General features: G+C 42.9%; 1 protein-coding gene across 1 annotated transcript in view; it reads left to right on the top strand.

Moving 5' to 3' along the window:
* The window catches only part of SEMA3G (semaphorin 3G), a 115,922-nt gene that overhangs the window by 32,494 nt on the left and 61,434 nt on the right, over positions 1-21,994 (top strand). The window contains exon 2 of the mRNA XM_020803886.3: positions 18,216-18,376. Coding sequence (XP_020659545.3) covers positions 18,216-18,376 — 161 coding nt within the window. The remainder of the gene's footprint in view (positions 1-18,215; positions 18,377-21,994) is intronic.

Raw genomic sequence — 21,994 nt, 5'->3', positions numbered from 1 at the left:
GTTTCATTTTCGCTACAGAAGGTATCATGTTGATTATCTTTTCATGCATGCTTGAATATCCACTGTTTATGTTAGCATACAGTTAGTACCAAAGCACAGAAAGCAAAGGGTTTTGTATCTTTTTTTGGAAATGGGAATACATATAAAACTGTATGTGGCTGTATAATGACTTGTTTCTGTATGAATCATTTTGTTCTTTTCAATGGGAAATATAATCTGGTTGTTTTAAGCAGTAGTAGAGAGATATTTATGATGTTTTTTTTCAATCTCCACGAACACAGCATTGTTTGTACAGAGGGAAGATGTGCCATAAATAAATTGAGCTGTTAAAAGAACAGAAAAATGATTAAGAAACATGGCAAGAATAGGTAATAAAATGAATGACTTGTATTATCTTTTTTGAGTGATAATTCAGAGTGCTTCCTGTGCATTCATAACTATTACTGTAATCTGGGCATCCTTCAGTCTAGAGAGACTATGGTTACATGCTCTGAATCGAGGAGTGTTCTGTCCAGAGCATGAAGCCCGGGTAAGGTAATATGGAGGATAGGCTGTTACCCAAGCAGCAGATCCCCCCTCTCCACATTGCTGAAATGGTCCAATGGAAAGGCAAGAGCCAATACGACTGGTTCCAGCAATGTCGCAGGAGTTGGCAGAACGACACGAGCTGCCTTCGGGACTCCAGCTCCGGATTTTGCCTCGAGGTTAACTCCTGAAGCCTTTTCCATGAGTGGATATAGCCACAAGGCAGTGGAGGTTTGAAATCGGAGTTTTCCTTCTCTTAGATGGACTTTAAATTTATTTTATTAATTTAATTTAATTTAATTTAATTGTACTTTAAATACTTGTACCTTGCCCTGTTTTGTAAGGTAGGTCAGTTGTGTTGCCTCCATATGGAGAGAGAGAGAGAGAGAGAGAGAGAGAGAATAGATACCTTATCCTTATTATGTTAAGCCTAGAGTAGCAGACATGTTTCTTCTTCCTCTATTATCCTCACATAAACCTTGTTAGGTTGCTTAAGATGGGAGAGCATGACTGGTTGAAGGGCATGAGTGATCTGTCTGGCACAGCAAACATTTGAATCTGCTCTACATTCCTTGTCCAACACTGTAACTTTTGTATTGGACTGTTTCTCAGTTTCCAGGCTGATTGCCAAGTTCTGAGACTTATATTTTGAGATCCATTCTCTGATTCTCCGGATTTGGACCCGAGATCTCAGGGAATGGGATGCTGGTGGCCTCACAGTTCTAATCACAGACCTGAGGCTGAAACACAAGAAGATCTGCCCTTCTCCCTTACCTCCTTGCCCTCCCATTCCTGCCCTGTACAAAAGCAGTTTTTGCTAGTTGCATGTAGACATACCAGCCATGGAAGCTGCTACATAGAAGGTGGGTGGATAGTGGCAACAAAAAAAGAAAAGCAGCTACATGACCAGGTATGGAAGAACATGGTAGGAGAGGCATGATGGCATGGTGAATGAGACATAGGGGCAGACAGCTTTCTTTCACCAAATGCCTGTTCTTCTCAGTGCAACACTCAACATGAAACAGAAGAGCAGGTGGTCCAACTTTAGACATTATTATTTACCTATTATTCACATATAGGGCCTTCACAATGTGGGCCACTGTCCTAGGCTTTTCTGTGATGTTGTGTCTGAGATGCATTATTCACACTTATGAATGGGACAGTTTAGTCCCATCTCTGTTGTCCTTTTGCTAGCAGTCAACCATCGTCTTATTCAGGTAGGCTTTTGTCTTTTAGCAGGCACAGTTGCTGAAGCAGGCTTTAGCTAAAGGGTATGGATCATTATTATTGAGTAACTGATGTGTTTTAATTGTGTTTTTAATTGTGCTTTCTTTGTCATCATTTGTTTGCTTTTATGTTGTAATAGTAATAGGCTTTTTTGTTAGTGTTGGCAGCCTGGAGCAATGTGTTAGTGCAAAGGTAGAATATAAATTTAAGACGTCAATTAAAATTTTCCAAATTGACTTCAACAGACCAGCACAACTAGGCCTTGTTGACAGTGTGTGGAAGCAACTTCTAATTTTATCTGTAGACCAGCCGGGAATAGGGAGGGGGAACTAAGTAATATAGAAAAGAACACAAAATGATGTTGCGAACCAGTAATGTTCTGTGCAGTGCCGTGATGTTCTTGTGAGGGGGAAAGGCAGTAGCCATGAAGACAAAGGGCAAACTGTTCTGCCAAAGACCTTCTTCCAGCTAAGTCACATCTGGAAATAGAACAATAATAATCAGTTAAGTTTCCTGAAACCCATCCCCAGGGTCTGCTAAACAAATATCATAAAACTATGTTACAAAAATATAGGCAGTATGCCCCAATTTTCTTTCTAAAAGAAGCAAAAGTATGTCTATACTGTATAGGTAAGGAGGTAAGAAGGAGGTCCCACATTTTGGGCATGGTTCTTCAGCGAAAGTGATCATATAAAACCAGTTGTTAGCTTTGTATGCACATGTGTGTCTGCACACCTATATGCGTGTGCATGCACACACACACACACATCTACTTAAGGTTGCCAGCTTTTGTTTTCAAAAAGTCTCCAGTTTGAAGCTGCAGGAGCCCATTTTGGAAGCAAGGGAGTAACCTTTCTCAAATGATACACAGGCCAAGTGTCCCCATGCATGTACAGAGTGCCTTTTCTATACAGAAAGCCCTCCATCTATATATGGAGGCTACCCGTACATAGGGCCAAACTGCATGTTACATGGAGTTGAAAGTAACTTACCCTTCAGTATTTTTCAAAAGGAAAAGTATTACCGAAGGAATGTCCCTGCCCTACTGACCATTCTTCCTCTCAGAATTTCCCTCTTCAGGTTACTTTTTCCCCTGCAGGGAAACAGAACTATGGACCTCTTTGTTCAGGACCACAGCAGCCTCCTTGGTGCTGTGGTGGTGGGACGGACAACTTGGGACAGGGCTTTCCGGGGCGGTCATTGGTTCACATGGTGTCAGGTTAATAGGAGTCTTCTGGCTCCTTTTGCTTGGCAGTTGGGCATGGATGTTCAGTCAACATTTTGGCAGTGGGAGCAAAGAGTATGAAAAGACTGCTTGACACCTGGGAATCTGTCTCTGAAATGTGATACCCATCAGAGCTCAGAAAAGTGACAGCTCTTAGTGGAAGTGAGAGGGCTTGTGCTTCCCACCTGAGGACCAATCACAAAACAAAGCATGCTAATTTGCAAATTGTGGGAGGTTTGAAAAGCTCCTGCTGTGGCTATCAGACATTTCAGTCTCTTATACCTCTTGTTAGGGTCTGTAATACATTATTTGGCCTTCAGTTAGTGAGAACTAAAGATCTTTCCTTAAGTGAGTGGGATGCATGTGTTGTATCATTCCGCTTTAGGGAACTCCCTCAGAGAGGTTTGCCCTGGTACCACTTTGATTTTCTAATCTTTTTTTGGTGCTGGGTAAAAACTTTCTTTAAAAAAAGACATTGGTATTTTAGTTTGATTTATTATTTTTGTTTTTCATTGCTTTAAAAATCTGTTGTGATGTTTTATTATAATATTTTAAATGCACAAGGTGCTCTCTGGGGAATCTCCTGCTCTTTATAGCAGTACCTGTTTGCTTACGGCTTAGTTTGCGCACCTAGAGATAAATAAAATATCACACCATGTAAGACTTCAGTGTTTTATCATCTCACTGAAAAGATGCAAACCCCTGGTTGTGCTGCTGTGGGTACTTCTTACCACATAGGTTGAAGAAGAGCAGGTAATAATCATTTCTCTTTCAGGTACTGGTGGGAACGCATGAATATTTTGTTTGGTTTCCCTATTTTCTTCTTCCCCAGGATGACATGCAAATTTGTGAAGCGTTCCATTAAAAAAAATTCAGGACATGATGTCTAGGTCCTAAAATACACCACTGTTGATATTAAAGATAAAGAAATGGATCGCCTATTTTTTGCAGGGGGCTACTAACATATGCTGTATGTTGGAAACTAGAAAAGGGAGAGCTGTTCATTTCAAGCAACTTGTATGCCAGATGGACACACACTTCAATTTAGTCATAACCTCTTGAGATTTACCATCTCATCCCATTTCTGGGAATTGCTTTTATAGCTGCCTTTCCTCCTCCTTCACACGTCTTGTTTATGCTCTGCCTGCTTGCTCTCCCTTCTGTTGACAGGATGCTTGTTGTTGTGATCCCCAGCTGGGTTATAAATGACTTTCAGTGTCTCTAGTCTCTCACAGGATCGGGTGGCTTTGGCCCCTGTCAGAGCCCAGCCAGCTTCTCTTGAGAAATAATTACACATCCCAGTGCAAATAAGCAAAGAGTTGATTGGAAATAAATGACACAGCTAAAGAAAACAACACGGGGATGTGGGGTGGGGAGGATGTTCAGCTTTTAAAATAAACTCCAACAAAAGTGGAGAAGGAGGAAAATGAAGGGGAGGATTTGGGAGGGGATTAAGGAGGCTGATCAGAGAGTGCTGATGGCAACTGGGTTGAAATAAATGGACTAGACTGGGGCTGAGGTAGGGTGGCAGTAGATAGACTTCTCCAATAAGGGTGTTTGGATATTTTGCTAATTTACCTACCCAACGTGGAATTTAAGACTGTGTTGCCTTTACATTTCTTCAGGAGTGTAAAAATCTATCATTAGAAGTATTTAGATTTTCCATCACCTGAGTAGGTTTTTCCCCCTGTTCTGAAGTCAAATGGTATGTTACAGGCAGCACATAATTAGAAACTGAACTCCTTTTAGTGTTTCAGAATTGATTCCAGCAGACTAGCATGACTGAATTGTCATATTGGCAAAGGAAGACTATGGTTACTTTCTGATGACCAAAAATTACAAAACAAAGTAGAATGACTTGCGAACTAGAGGGGATGTTTAATTCATCTTCATAGGTGAATAATCAGATTATTTCAGCAGTTAAGGATTTGTTTCACCTAATATCATGCTCTCTGTAATATATAGTTTGAAACCTTGTTTTGAGTTTAAGCATCTTAATAATAATAATAATAATAATATTAATCTTAGAACTGCAGAGCTGGAAGGGACACTATGGATTATTGAGTCCGGCCCTTGCCAAGAAGGCACAGTGTGGAATCGAACTCCCAACCTATGTTTCCGCAGCCAGAGACCTAAACCATTGAGGTGTCCAGCAGTTAATCTTGGAACAGAACACCCCCCACTTCCCACTCAGCCATACACTCGAAGGAGATGTGTATCGTAGGTGAACACAAATAGAAGGCATGCATCATACTGTAATCCTCATGCCTGACAGTGGCTGCTTTTGTAAGGAAACAGGCAGACTTCCTCAGATGCTATGTTTTTTGGCTCTTCTTTAACTGTGCTCTGCTATACCAAAGAGAGATAAGTGCTGCAAAGATATACATAAGTTTATGAATTGTTGTCTTGGAAATATTTTATCAGTTTCTCAGTTGGCTGACAGTGTGGCACTTGGCATTTAGATGTTAGGTGGCATTGTTTGACAAGAGAGTCAAACAACTGAAAGAGAGTCTTCTTGGTGGCTACCCCCAAGATGATGCAAGGCCCTTCCCTGTGAGATGAGGCCGGCTCTCCCTCTCTCTTGTCCTTTCAGCAGCAAGATAAAGCCTTTCTTTTCAGATAGGTTTTTAACATCTAATCTTAGCATAAGTTAGATTGCTATGATTTCTGCTTTTATATTCTTTTAGATGTTTTTTTAATGTTCTTTAAATGCTTTTAGATGAATGTTTGATATTACTATGTTTAATTGCTTTTTAATGGGTCAGCTTATTCTTTTTTAAATTTCTGTTTGTTTTCACTGTGTCTAAGGCACCATGAGTCTCTTCACGGGGAAAAAGGCAGTGTAAACATGAAACGAAATGAAATAAAATTTTAAAATATTAACTTCTGTGGTAATTTATAAAGGAGCCTTGGGTTTTACAGCAGGTGATAGACACACATGCTTTCCTATTTGACTGTGGGAGGGTAGTGTTTAATCTACTGTAATGTATTGTGGTTTTTAATATAGAAAAGAGGTGATGATGGGGGGGCGGGTTGATAGCCAGGCTTGCAAAGACTCCACTGAGTTGTCACCCATCTGTCTTTTCTACTGTTTTAACATTCTGCCCCCTTATTATATCCTAATTGTAGCTTGACAGCCACGGATAAGAGTAGGGAAGTGTATCTTACAAGATTTGGCAGTAACGCATGAAATAGCTTCCTTTTTATTGGAAATTACAGTGTGGAGACTAACGAAACCCATTCCAGATGTGTGGTGGAGAGGCAACTACACAACTGGAGAGTTCTTAGGGTGAGGGGCCCACATTCAAGCAAATTAACAGAGAAAATTCCAGTGGGTAGAGAGGGAGGGTAGGGCACTTAATGTCTTTGCTTTCTGCCCTAACTTGGACAATTGCATTCAACAAAAATGCAGCCTATGCAGAAGGGAAGCCAAGCAGAGACGCAGGACCAGCTGTTGGAACCGTAGGCTCTGGCATCCATGGAGAACAGTTCATGGAAGGCATGTAAGCCCACACGATGGTGTCTCCGGCTTTACTTCAGTTGGCTTGGAAATTCCATGTGACTGTGGAAGAGCAGAAGACAGGTGGTATTTAAGGTCCATTGATGGAGTCTATCCTGTGTCCTGCTATTCGTACATTGTCACACTTCCATAGTTGAATATAAAATTTCTATCATTTATCCCAAACTAGACAAATAACAGAAAATTCACCACATCTTAAGAATTAGTTTGATTTGTAAAGGATGGTAGTGATTCCATCTGCTATAAACAAATAGCTGTTAATAGCCGCCTAGAGTGGTCGAGTAGACCAGATAGGCGGGGTATAAATCAAATAAATAAATAAAATAAACTATAGCGTGTTCTTGTGGAAATCAATCCTTTTAATTAATCTGTGCTGTGATACGGCTCCCCCCCCCCCGATGACAAGAATAAGTATGATTCTCCTAATAACGCTCCATGTTTACTGATATCAGGAGCTCCTCTCTGCCCAAAGAACAAATGGAGTGCTGGTTTATACAAATGCAATGCTGGTTTTGCTCTGAATAGCATCATTGTAAACGTCTTTGGATCATCTGGTCATTTTACCTTCCGCATTGCTTCCCCCAACGTCTTTATATTATTTTAAAATTCACAAATGCAGAATAACAACACTGCTGTAAAACTGGCTTGGATCCACGGTGAACCCTGAAAGCATCAAACCATGTGCATTTTCAGAGTAAAAAATCTTGCAGGGTAGCCTTTAAAATAGGCTACTTATTCCCTTGTACTTGCTGAGATTTCTTCTGGCCAGATCAGGAGGTAAACAGAGTTACTAAGAGGTGAGCCAAGACGATGAGTGTGAAATTGAATCAACCACAGCTCATTCTGGAATGTGGAGAGGAAGATGTTCGGGTCATGATTTATTGATTTTTTTCCCCTTTGCCTGGCCATCCCATATGTAATTGCACAGCAGTATCTCTCACATGCCATTCTCTTTCCCTTCCTCCCTTCTTCATTGCTTTGATTTATCTTTCTGTTTAATTTGGAAAACCGTACAGTGAAAAGGAATGTTCGCACTGGGAAATAATCAGAATGGATTTGACTGAAATCAAATTGATTGAAATCACAATTTAAATTAAAAATCAGATTCTTTTATGATTTAAATTAAAAATTGATTTTTCTTTTGTTTTAAAATCATGATCCTAAATTGATGTTTTTAAAAAATCATTGATTTTTATTCACCCTAGAAATAATTGATCTTGCAGTGGGGGTGAGTTAAAATGAAGAGTAAAAGCACATACAATAGAGTTGTGCTTTAGCAAATGTAAGTACATAATTGTTACATAAGGTTGTACTGTATTTTTTTTCCCCTTGAGATTCAGTAAGTGCAGAGAATCAGGAAATGGGGAACTTAGGAAATTCACGTAATCAGACTTGGGTAATGATTTTGGGATGTCACTGGAAATGCTTTCAAAAGATATTCCTTGGCCAGGTTTTTACAGTCTAGAGCTGATGTAAGGTATAGAGACTTGATTTTCCTTTATGCAAAGTGATGGCTAGAAATTTATGCTCCACTGTTTCATTTAATAGTTGCAGTCCAGCCAGAAAAATGGGGAAACAGCTGGTGAGTGTGCCTTGGGAACCAACTGCAATGTCCCAAGGACCCTTTCTGGATTGGCATGTTCATTAACAGCTGGGAAACAATTCATAATTACTAGCATCTGGCTCCACCCCTGGATTTAGGATTTTTGCTGTGTTTGCGGGTGAAAGATAAGACTTCTGTATATGTGCCAGACGGACAATCCATTTTGGGATTTATCTTCCCAAGGCTCATATTTTAATCATATGCTATACAGTGGAACAAAATACTTTACAGTGTTGACATGAGCCATCCGACCTGGTTGGGGCCTCCTGTTTATGAGAGATCTTTGTGTGACCTTCAGAACCTTCCTCCCCAGCACATTGGCTTCTTCCCACCAAAGATGTGTCATCAGCTTTCAATTTTTTTCTTATACAATTTATTTACTATTGCAAAGAGGAGTGCAAATACAGGGAAGATTTGGCCTGTCTATTGTTCAGAGGAAGTTTAGAAAACATGGTGGTGCTTAAAACATTAACAATCTACCTAACGATTAGCTATTTAGGTTTAATTCTTGCTCAGGTTGCGTGAATCTCAGATTTTGCGCTAGAAGACACAAACTTTAAAACAAAACTTTCCTAACCAGTTTGGTCATTTTGAACTTCTCTTCAGTCTATTTCAATAGGTTTTCACACAGGTTAAACTCAAATTCTTAGAATTGTATACTTTATACTTGGATTGAGCAGCAGTGATTGATTATCTGAGGAAAACTAAGTTTTCAAATTATTTTATTTATTTATTATTTAAATTTGTATATTGCTCCCCATTAGTGCTGAAGCAGGACTCTGGGCAGTATTAAACAAAACAAAACTAAATAGAATTAAAACTATTTAAAACAAAAATAACAACTAACCAATAAAATCTGATGGCGCTGAAGCTATAGAACAACAAAGTGGAGGACAAATGGAGGTCATTTCCGTATGGAAAGCCTCGCAGAAAAGCTACCTCTCCAGTTGCCTCCTGAATGTCCACAAGGAGGGGACCAGATGAAGCTCCTCCAGAACCTGGTTCCACGAGGTTGAAGCCACGGCGAAGAAGACAGGCCTCGCCTGCAATGACCTAGTCATTAGTAGGTCAGGCAGATGACATAGGGAAAAGATGTTCCAAGAAGTAACACAGCATTTAAATACCAAAGGTGCTATTTATTTTCATATACAGTGGTGCCTTGCTAGACAGTTATACCCCGCATGACAGTTTTTTCGCTAGACATTGACTTTTTGCGAGCGCTATAGCGATTCGCAAAACAGTAATTCCTATGGGGAAATTTTGCTGGACAATGTTTGGTCCCTGCTTCGCAAACCAATTTTTGCTAGACAATGATTTTGACAGCTCCCTCCGCCCTTGCAAAATGGGTGTTTTCGGGACCTAAGCGTCGCAAGACAGCTATTTAAACAGCTGATCGACGGTTTGCAAAGCGGCTTTCCTATGGCCGATCTTTGCTAGACAACGACGATTCTTCCCCATTGGAATGCATTAAACAAGTTTCAATGCATTCCAATGGGGAAATGCTTTTCGCTAGACAATGATTTTGCTAAATAGCTATTTCAGTGCAATGGATTATCATTGTCTAGCTGAGGAACGACTGTACATAAACATGCTCCTGATGTAACTGGCTCAAAATACAAAGAAGTTTCATGTTAGGTAGCACATTAAGACAGAGAGTAGAGAAGCTTTTAATCAGATGCTGGCTAACCAAGGATACACTAGGAATGGATTTTCTTCATTGAAAGGACCTTAGTCTAGAAAATCTTTTGCGTTTCCTTCTAATGATGGTATGAATTCTAGGACTGAGCCCTCCTCCTCCCCTTATTCACTGTCCAGGAGATTTTCTGCCAGGAGGTTTCCTAGTGGTTGAATATGCCAAGATTCCAGAGAAAAAGAGATAAGGGAGTTATCAATCAGTATAATACCTTTATTGTGGGAGGAGGTGGAAAAAGACATTTATTTATATAAAACGTAGGTTTTATTTAGGCAGTTATGCACCGTTCTGCCTGAGATGTGCCTCACCACTCCTTTCAGAAGACAAAAATTACAAGATGAACTATTGGGTTTTGAATTCTCTCCCATCTTGTTCTATTTTCTGAGGGCTTTTCCAGACCAGTGACATACTGGAGTCAGGGTTGAGAGGTAGGTTCCTTGAAGTGGGTTTTAAAACAGAAGAGAAGTTTGGAGTCAAATTCTACAGAAAAGGGAGTGGAGGAAATGTTCTAAGGGCTCATTCAAAATGGCAATAAGAACCGCTGTTGAATTGGATTTTTCTTAAATAAAGTCAGTTTTTAAAAAATCCTGACTACACAACGCAAACAGAAGTGTGGGGGATTTTTTTTGCCCAGGAACCGTGTTGTTGTTTTTTTAATTGGAAGCAAGATATTTTACTGGGCCAGCACAAGGTTTTTTATTCTAACACAGATTTAAATTCAGATTATTTTTCATTAGTTTGGCACATGTGACTGCTTCTGTCAGTATAAATTGTATCTGTTGCCTCAAGCTGCCTGCCTCCCACAGCCATGTGCTGACTGCCTTATGTACGGTGGTGCCTTGCTTTTTGCAAGACGAAAATTTTGCAAGACAGCGCTACTCGCAGAATGAATTACTTGTGTCTTGCGAGGCACCACTGTATTTGTGTTGTCAAGGCACAAGAAGGTGAATCGACATTCAAGTGTGGATCCCCAAACTGATTTTAATTACCAAAAATACATTGAATGCATACCTATTTAAATACCTTGTGACTGTACATCAATATTTAAAAAGTTGGACCTGGAATCTATACAAATTGGCAGTGTGACTGAGCCCTAAGACACCTCCTCCATAGCAGCAAAATCTCCATGTTACTCTACGTGCTGCATGTGGAGAGAGCTGTGAGATTACATCTGGGGGACTTGAAAAATGTGGTCCATGAACTGTTCTCTGACCAGTTTATATGTGACCAATTTATAGAAATTGCACACCGCCCTTCTTTTTAAATTACAGGAGCCGGTGCAGATCTAGTGAAATGTTTTGTTTGATGAAAATTACTGCCAGGTACATATTAAAAGACTTAACCCATTTTAGCAAGTGCATTATTTCTCTTTTTGTAGCTGGTCCTGTTCTTCTGTGAGAGTCTTTTTCAGACATCTGATAAAAGTTACCTTACCCAAATCTTGCATGTGGTTTTTGTTCTACTTCTCTAGCCACATAACTTGACTTGAAGCCTTTTGTTTATGTTTCCTTGGACATGATCCTGAATCAATACATTTTCAGAGCCAATTCTGCAAATTCCTTGAAAGGCTAATACCAAAATGTGTATTTCCCTGAAACTCATTATGTGCAGTTTAGCCTTTAACTGTTATAACCCCTGGCATGTAGGAGCAACAGGGACTAAGAGAAAGAAGCAGCTATTCAGGGCTTAAACTGTAGGTCATGTGTAGGAATGGTGGCAGTTGTAGTTCAACATAACCTGGCTGGGAGGGGAGGGAAGCTTTAAAAGCAAGAAGCTGGTGCCAGGGCCCTCTGAGAGCAACGTTCCTGTCTTCGGGGGAGTTGCTGGTAACATCTGCCGTCCCCAGGCACTGGGTGAGAGACAGTGCCTGGGAGTATTTCTGGCCTGCACTCCCCCACCCTTCAGGACCGGGACCCTGCTGCTGCTGCTGCTGCTTTGAACAAACCCACCCCTTCCTCAACACCAGCCACCTGGCTGGGAGGGGAGGGAAGCTTTAAAAGCAAGAAGCCGGTGCCAGGGCCCTCTGAGAGCAACGTTCCTGTCTTCGGGGGAGTTGCTGGTAACATCTGCCGTCCCCAGGCACTGGGTGAGAGACAGTGCCTGGGAGTATTTCTGGCCTGCACTCCCCTACCCTTCAGGACCGGGACCCTGCTGCTGCTGCTGCTGCTGCTGCTTTGGGCAAACCCACCCCTTCCTCAACACCAGCCACCTGGCTGGAAGGGGAGGGAAGCTTTAAAAGCAAGAAGCTGGTGCCAGGGCTCTCTGAGAGCAACGTTCCTGTCTTCGGGGGAGTTGCTGGTAACATCTGCCGTCCCCAGGCACTGGGTGAGAGACAGTGCCTGGGAGTATTTCTGGCCTGCACTCCCCTACCCTTCAGGACCGGGACCCTGCTGCTGCTGCTGCTGCTGCTGCTGCTTTGGGCAAACCCACCCCTTCCTCAACACCAGCCACCTGGCTGGGAGGGGAGGGAAGCTTTAAAAGCAAGAAGCTGGTGCCAGGGCCCTCTGAGAGCAACGTTCCTGTCTTCGGGGGAGTTGCTGGTAACATCTGCCATCCCCAGGCACTGGGTGAGAGACAGTGCCTGGGAGTATTTCTGGCCTGCACTCCCCTACCCTTCAGGACCGGGACCCTGCTGCTGCTGCTGCTGCTTTGAACAAACCCACCCCTTCCTCAACACCAGCCACCTGGCTGGGAGGGGAGGGAAGCTTTAAAAGCAAGAAGCCGGTGCCAGGGCTCTCTGAGAGTAACGTTCCTGTCTTCGGGGGAGTTGCTGGTAACATCTGCCGTCCCCAGGCACTGGGTGAGAGACAGTGTCTGGGAGTGTTTCTGGCCTGCACTCCCCCTACCCTTCAGGACCGGGACCCTGCTGCTGCTGCTGCTGCTGCTGCTGCTGCTTTGGGCCACGCCACCCCTTCCTTAACACCAGCCACCTGGCTGGGAGGGGAGAAGGGGCATTAGAAGGGGTGTGGGTTTGTTCTTGTTTGTTTTAACTGTTAGTATTATTAATTGCCATCAGGTTGTATAAAGACCCACAGTGGACCTGATGGAACAGGAAGGGGGGAGGGCGTTGGAGGGGGCAGCCATTGAGGTGGTGCTGGGTAGGGGAAGGAATGGCGGTGGGGGTAGAACACGCCCGCGTGGGAGAAGAGAGGTTAGATATCTTACATCTATCCCCTCTTCTAGTCCTACCTCCAACCAAATGGTATCAGGCGACCATATCAGCAAGCCCTCGAGCCACACGGTGCTGTTGATGAACGCCAGGTCAGTACAAAATAAAACTGCCCTCATCCATGATGTAATTCTGGATGAGGGTGCTGACCTGGCGTGCATTACTGAGACCTGGGTGGGAGAGGAAGGTGGTGTCCCCCTCTCCCAGCTGTGTCCTCCTGGGTACTCAGTCCAGCACCAGTGTCGCTCGGAGGGTCGGGGAGGGGGAGTTGCTATAGTCTATAGGAGTTCTATCTCCTTGACCAGGCTTCCTGTCCCTTTGAGAGGAGGTCTTGAGGGCCTGTATTGTGTGTTGGGCTTACGAGACAGATTAGGGATTCTGTTGGTGTACCGCCCACCCTGCTGCGTACCAACGGTCTCCCTACCTGAGCTGACGGAGGTTGTCTCGGACCTGGTGTTGAGGACTCCCAGGCTGTTGGTGCTGGGAGACTTCAACATCCATGCCGAGGCTGCCTTGACTGGGGCGGCTCAGGACTTCATGGCCGCCATGACAACCATGGGGCTGTCTCAATGTGTCATCGGCCCGACACATGAGAAGGGCCATACCTTGGACCTGGTTTTCTCAACGGGACTGGAAGGTGGTGATTTGGATGTGGAGGGGCTGGTTGTGACCCCATTGTCATGGTCAGACCACTTCCTGGTCAAGTTCAGTCTATTAGCTTCTTCTTCCCTCTGCAAGGGTGGGGGATCGATTAAGATGATCCGCCCCCGGAGACTAATGGATCCGGATGGTTTCCTGAATGCTCTGGGGGATTATCCGTCTGATATGGTCGGCGCTCCTGTCGAAGTTCAGGTCACCCTATGGAATAGGGAGATGACCCGGGCGGTTGACACGATTGCGCCTAAGCGCCCTCTCCCTGCTCGCCGAGCCCAGACAGCTCCTTGGTATACTTCTGAACTGCGGGCGATGAAGCGAGAGGGGAGACGGCTAGAGCGCAGGTGGAGAAAGTCCCGCTGGGAATCCGATCGAACACGACTTAGAGCCCATTATCGGGCCTATTTCGTGGCAATACGGCTGGCGAAACGGCAATATTTCTCCAGCCGCATTGCTTCCTCAGAATATCGTCCAGCAGAGCTGTTTCGGGTGGTCCGGGATCTTCTTCAACCGGGAAACCTGGTGGAGGTCCCGGACTGCTCATCAGCTCGCTGTGATGAGTTTGCTATTCATTTTGAGGAAAAAATCGCTCAGATTCGCAGTGGGCTGGACTCCACTGTTACTGCAAAATCGGAAGATGTGTCCAGTGTGCCGTGCTTAGGTCAAACTTTAATGGATGAGTTTCAATTGTTGAGACCTGAGGATGTGGACAGGGTGCTTGGATCTGTCCGTTCTACCACCACGCCGCTCGACCCTTGCCCATCTTGGCTAATTGGAAGATCTGCCAGGGGGGTTCGCACTTGGGTCCAGGAGGCCGTGAACGCCTCTCTGAGAGAGGGAGTGGTCCCTACCGCCTTGAAAGAGGCGGTAATTCGACCACTCCTTAAAAAGCCTAACCTGGACCCAAGGCTGGTGGTCAACTACCGACCAGTGGCGAACCTCCCTTATTTGGGCAAGGTGTTGGAGCGGGTTGTGGCCGGGCAACTCCAGGCGCTGCTGGATGAAACGGATTTTCTGGATCCATTTCAATCGGGTTTCAGGCCGGGTTTTGGTACAGAGACAGCCTTGGTCGCCCTGTATGATGACCTTTGCCGGGAGAGAGACAGGGGGAGTGTGACCCTGTTGATACTCCTGGACCTCTCAGCGGCTTTCGACACCATCGACCATGGTGTCCTTCTGGATAGGCTGGCTGGGTTAGGAGTTGGGGGCACTGTTTTACGGTGGTTCCGCTCCTTCCTAGCTGACCGTGTCCAGAAGGTGGTGCTGGGGGACAGTTGCTCTGCCCCATGGCATTTATGTCATGGGGTTCCTCAGGGCTCGATACTGTCCCCCATGCTGTTTAACATCTACATGAAACCGCTGGGAGAGGTCATCAGGAGGTTTGGGCTGAGGAGTCAGCAATATGCTGACGACACTCAGCTCTACCTCTCGTTTTCCACCAATCCAGGTGAGGCGGTTTCTGTGCTGAACTCGTGTCTGGACCTGATAATGGACTGGATGAGGGTTAATAAATTGAAACTCAATCCAGACAAGACGGAAGTGCTGTTAGTGGGTGCTTCGCCGGACAGGTTGGAGGGCCATTTCCCTGCCCTGAATGGGGTTACACTCCCCCTAAGGGACAGGGTCCGCAGCCTGGGGGTGCTCCTGGACCCCAGTCTAACTTTGGAAGCCCAGGTGGACTCGGTGGCCAGAGGCGCCTTCCTTCAGCTGCGGAAATTATACCAGCTGCGGCCCTACCTGGACGAGCGGAGTCTCATGACAGTTACACACGCACTGGTAACATCTCGTATAGATTATTGCAATGCGCTCTATGTGGGGCTGCCTTTGAAGACGGTCCGGCGACTGCAACTGGTCCAGAATCGAGCTGCGCGGCTGGTGAGTGGTGGAGCCGCTAGAGATCACATCAAGCCAATTCTGTTCAATTTACATTGGTTACCAGTTGCTGCCCGAGCCCAATTCAAAGTGCTTGTTTTGACATATAAAGCCCTAAACGGCTTGGGCCCTGGATACTTGAAGGACCGCCTCCTTCCATATGAGCCTACCCGGCAGTTAAGATCTAGCCAGGGGGCCCTTTTGAAAGAGCCATCCCTCAAAGAGGTAAGAGGGATGGCTTGTAGACAAAGGGCCTTTTCGGCAGCTGCCCCCAGACTATGGAACGCCCTCCCAACTGAAATCCGTCTGGCGCCGACGTTGATGACATTTCGGCGCCAGGTCAAAACCTTCCTGTTCCAGAAGGCTTTTAATTGAAATAACAACTGTGGGTCCTGATGATGGCAATTTTAATTGTATTTTAATTGTATTATAATTGTATTTTAATCATCTTATTGTATTGAATTTTAATTATTGTAAGCCGCCCAGAGACCTCTGGGTAGAGTGGGCGGCATATAAAATAAATAAATAAATAAAAATAAATAAATAACTGGAAGGCGGCACGTTGGGAAAACCAGTTTATGCTGACTCTTTAAATTAAACAATTTGTCTCTTACACGAAGGGCCTAAATTGTTTTTCTCCCCTTTCTAATTGCTTTTCTTTTTATACCTTTTTTAATCTTCATGGTTGCGCACACTGAAATCCACCCCGGCTTTCAGCAGCCACTGATAAAACTGCATTCTACAAATGTCAGGGTGTTATACTTGTCACACTGATAGACTGTTTTATAGGGCATTTATCTTTCAGCCTTTTTCTTTATCGGCAGTAAAGAGCCCTGCTGTCTTCACTCCAAGCTAATGACAGCTCCTTCCACCTTTTCAGGCAGGACATTGAATATTCCTTAGTTCAGAAATTACTTGGTGACCCAGGTCTTTTTGAGTCTGGGTGTAAAATGGTGACCTGTCCATTGACTGACAAATTTAATTTCCAATAGATCAGATTTAATCCCAGCCCCAGTTCTGCAAAGATAGGATGGGTGGGCTAAATAAAAGATGGCCTTTCCAAAAGCTACCTGGTCCTAAATCAGAGGTACACTGTTGTGATACAATTGCAATTATGATACAATGCATGGGGAAGATCTAAGCTCTGATTTAGATCTGTTTTTACAGTGTCTGGTTTCAGTGACTCCCCTTTGGAAAAAGAAAATTTACACATTCACACATTTAAGTTCAGAAGAACTCAGTGTAAGCCAACAGTGGAAAATATCACAGCAAGGAGAGATGGTTTTAGGAGAATCTTCATTCCCTCTACCTCACTCAGCCTGGTATCCAGGTTTGGAACTCAGTGGAGTTTCAACAGGCAGACTTTAGGGCACCTCCCATGTTGGATTGCTTAGTCAAGCTTTATTCAGAAGATCTAAAAACCTTGAATTTGCCCCTTGATTTTTTTTTTCATTCCGTTCACTGTGCATTCCCAGTCTTTTGTTTTCTCTGAGACTGGCTAAACTACTAGTAGTGGCTCATCCATTAGGGCATGTAGGGTAAGTCCCCCCTCACCTTCAAACTACCCTCAGCCAGCCCAGTCCTGCCTGCTTCATAATCCAAGTACAGAACATATAGCTGAGCCTTTTCTTCTTCTTCTGTTTGCAGACAATATGGGGAGGGGGGAATCATCCAGTGGGCTTCTCTTCAGGGGCAATAGACATTTAAACTTTTGACCCACTGGTTCCCGCCATCCCCCATACACTCACACTAAAAGAAGTGGGGAGAGAACTGTGCTGGCAGCAGTGGATTTATTTTTTAAATGGTGAGGGTCATTTAAAGTTACTTCCCCCACACCCACGTTTGGTGAGTATGACCTGAATGCACATTGTGCATTTTATGTTACATATTCAGTACAACACAATCAGCTGACACTATGTATTTAAAGTGGCATATACAATGGTGCCCCGCTTGACTATTACCCCGGTAGATGACGAAAGCACTTAATGATGAGGTTTCTGCGATCGCTATTGCGATCGCAAAATGATATTTCAATGGGGAAAATCCACTTCACGACGATCGGTTCCCTGCTTCGGGAACTGATTTTTCGCTTCACGACGATCTTTACAGCTGATCATTGGGGTTTCAGAATGGCCGCCCGCTGTTTTCCGGACCTATTTCCGGAAGACAGCAATTGAAAATGGCTTCCCCTATGGAGGATCTTTGCTGGACGATGAGGTATTTTGCCCATTGGAACACATTGAACTGGTTTTCAGTGCATTTCAATGGTTTTTTTCTTTTGCTTGATGACGATATCGCTTAACAGCTATTTTAATGGAACGGATTAACGTCGTCAAGTGGGGCACCACTGTAATTTGACTTGATACTGAAAGAAATCAGTATCAATACATAGTCCTATGTATTTAACATATTGTAGTGGTTTATATGTTGTTTCTGTTGACAGCTACTGCTCACTGTAGCTGGTGGTGCAAGAGCTACAGTACTTTGAGTGGGCTGTGCCGAGACAAAAATGAGTATTGTATACCAACACAGAGCTTTACTCACACAAACGCACACAGAAGCAGGCAGGCATTCAAACATACACAGGTTTTCTGGTCAGGCAGGCAAGACTGGAATGGCTGGAGGTAGCTTGAAACCTTGTTTTACTGACAGAAATGGGCTTCATTGTTGGCTCTTACTTTAACCACACCAACAGTTTTCCTTTGTGTTTTGATTTATGTCTTCTAGATCTTTTGGCCACTAACCGCTCACTCCTGTTTCTTGGCCACCGAGGAATTTTAGATTTCCGATCCTTGTACCTTGATGAATATCGTGACCGGTTGTTCATTGGAGGAAAAGATACACTTTACTCTCTCCGGCTGGATCAATCCAACATGGATGCCAAGGAGGTAATGCTTTTGAGAGACTCACAGATCTAACGTTACATTAATGTGCATGTAATAATTTATTTATTGCTGTTTGCTGGATTGTATTTATATAGTATACTTCTTAAGAACTCAAAGCATTCCATGTACATCTCCTTCATGGCAATTACTGAAAAGCAGGCCAGGTTCCCTGCCACATATAACATGGGAAGAGTGCTGCCAAGAGACAGGAGCTTATTTCAGGCCACCCAAGTGAGTTAAGGCTCAGCTGAAGTTCAGACTGAAGACTTCCAGCTCAGATAGTTAAGTATTGCAGTCTGTCACATATGTTAGCTATGTAGTTTTTACACACAGACAGGCTTATATCATCATCATCATCATCATCATCATCATCATCCCTTCATGGGCCTTGTTGAGGCGGAGGGGCTTATATACTTCACTGAGATTGAGAGCTATGCTGAAGGGTGTCCCAAGCCAGACAGGTCTCAGCTGAGAAGCCAGACCAACTGTGTCCACCAACCATCAATTATGATGAGAGGAAATAAACAGAAATTATGAAATGTTATTACGAGACAAACTCAACAACCTGTGGTTTTCAAAAAGAGTGATGGAAATCTGGAGAAGGAAACACCCAAGTAGTGACAAAACTGAACGATTAATAGACTAGAGAAGGTTTATCATCCACACTAAAGTGTTTTTAGAACTGGATTTGCAAGAACTAGAAAAGGTGGCAAAATCAACACAGGACATGACCATAATATGGTAAACAAGTGGAGGGTAGAGGGTAGGCACAATAGTGGAAGGAAACATATCAATAGAGGAACAACTTATGGAACAATCCAGAACTTATGAGTTGACAGAATGGCAAACATCACTGAGGGAAAAAATAGTAACCCATAGTAGTCAGAACACAGAAAGACAAAGGCTCCCCAATTTGTGCCAATTATAAGTTGGCAGAATGGCAAACCTCACTGAGGGGAAGAATAGTGACCCATATTAACCAGAACACAAAAAGGATCCCCAATTTGTGCCAATTACAAAGCAAACCAGTAAAACATGTACTGAATAATGCAAATGTTGTCGTCACAAAAATCCCAACCAACACTCTAAAGGAAATATTAGCAACTTAAAACACTGGAAATATTCAAAATTTAAAAATGAAAAAGTAAAAGCCAGACTATGCAAAATACATTACCTAGAAAGGAAAACAATTGTTGAAACTATGGAAGAATAAAAATAGCAGGTAACAGCTACAGCAAGGAAAATTGAAAGATATGATGGATGCTTGAAACAATATAGAGAAAACACGTAATTTTGAAATACATTTTACAGAGCAAAAGAAATTAGGCCCATGTAAAAATGATGCCCTGAAATTTTGGAAAGAAATGTGGAAAAGCTCAACCAGACATAACAAAAAAGCTTTGTGGATTAAAACATTTGTAAGGAAACTCAAGGAAAACAAACGGATGAGTTTAGTTATTATAATAATAACTGAAATAATTAAGAGGCCAGAAAAGGATGTAAAAAACTGGAGTGCACCTGGTCCAGATGAGCTGCACGGATTTTGGTTACAGCATCTAGCAAGTCTCAATCAATGTATAGCACTGCAATTTAACCACTTACTTCAAAATTCTACAACTGAAGAGTGGATGATAACAAGCCACACACTTCTGATAATAAAAGATCATCAAAAGGGCAATGAACCCAATAATTTTCGACCAATTGCATGCAACAATTTTCAAACTCCTCACAGGAATTCTTGCAAGATCTACAGTATATATAAATACTTAACTGGAAGCTCCCTATATCCAACTGAATAGAAAGGGAACTTTTAAAAGTCAAGAGGCATGAAAGATCAGCTGTTTATTGATAAAATGATCCTGAAGAATGCAAAAAGAGAAAAATCTTAACGTGCCCTGAATCAACTATAAAAAGGCATTTAACTCATTGCCACACAGCTGGATTAACACCTGCCTAAAAAAGTTTGGTATTAGTAAAAACATTCAGGAGTTTCTCAAGAAAAACATGGAAAAATGGGAAAACTGTCTTAACGGCCCATGGTGAAGAAATTGGGGAAGTTAACATCAAAAGAGGAATATTTCAGGGGGATTCTTTACCACCACTGCTTTTTAACATCTCGCTAATCCTTAGGTCAATAATTTAAAATAAAACTGGATTGGGCTACCATATTTTACAACAAGCTGGAAAAATCAATCAGCTCTTATACGTGGATGACCTAAAACTGTCTATACACCATGGCAAGATCAAAAAACTAGATGGACTAGAGTTTAAAAATGGCAGTATTATAAAATCACTCTCAAGTGATGAAAATTCTAAATACACTGGTGCCTTGATTTACGACCATAATCCATTCCAGAAGATGGGCGTAGCTCAAAATGGCCGTAAATTGAAGCACCATTTCCCATAGGAATGCATTGGAACATGATTAATCCATTCCAGCATATACAGTGGTGCCTCGCTTAACGATTGCCTCGTTTAGCGATTAATTCGCATAACGATGTGTTTTTTTAGGAAATAATATGCACCGTATAACGATGTTTCCTATGGGCGATTTTCGCTTAGCGAAGTTTGGGACCATGCTTCGCATAACGAATGCGATTTTAGGTCCCCTGCTTCACTTAACGATGTTTCTTTTTTCAATTAAAAAGGTGTCTTAGAAGGGTCAAAAACGGTTCTAAATGCTTGGATTCGTTAGAGGACCCCCTAAGTCATGTGCAAACCTGATTTGGCTTTGATCTGACTTTTCGTTAATTTATGGTTAATTTTTTTTTCTGGCCCATAGGAACCAATGGACCTGTCAAAATCTGACAGCTCCATGCTTTCCTATGGGGGAGAAAACAATTCGCCATAAATTAACGAAAGTTCAGATCAAAGCCAGATCAGGTTTGCACACGACTTAGGGGGTCCTCTAATGAATCCAAGCATTTAGAACAGTTGTTGTGTCTTCATTAATTTGTTGTGAATTTGTTCTTCCCCCATAGGAAATAATGGAGCTGTCAGATTTTGACAGCTGTCAAAAGTTGGGGAAAAAAAAATCACCATTAATTAACGAAAAGTCATATCAAAGCCAAATTAACTTTTGCATCCGTTTTAGAGGGTGCAGAAGCTAATCCAAGCATTTAAAACCATTTTTGACCCTTTTATGACACACTTAATTTTGCAAAAATTGACTTCGCAAAGCCATTGAAATGTATTGAGTCAGCTACAATACATTCCAATGGAGGAAACATTGTATCGTTTAACGATGTTTCCTATGGGTTTTTTCGCTTAAGGACGGCAATCCGTGCCTATTGGAACGGATTAACCGGTTTCCAGTGCATTCCTATGGAAAATGGTGTTTTGCATAACGATGTTTCACATAACGTTTTTTTTTGGAACCAATTAAAATCGTTATGCAAGGCACCACTGTATAAAAAAATGCCCAGCTGGAATAATAAATTGCACTCAACACCAACTAGAAGAATTGGATCGAAAAACTAATGAACATGCATCACACACTACATCCAAAAAGCGATGTGGAGAGATTATATTTACCACAAAAAATCTGAGGCCGTGGATTACTGCAAATACAGCGGGTAGTTAGTTAATTTATTATTTATGGTCATAGACCCGAAAATAAAA

Source organism: Pogona vitticeps, chromosome 2 (genome assembly GCF_051106095.1).
Source record: "Pogona vitticeps strain Pit_001003342236 chromosome 2, PviZW2.1, whole genome shotgun sequence".
Lineage (NCBI taxonomy): Eukaryota > Metazoa > Chordata > Lepidosauria > Squamata > Agamidae > Pogona > Pogona vitticeps.
This window is presented reverse-complemented; position numbering and strand designations above follow the sequence as displayed.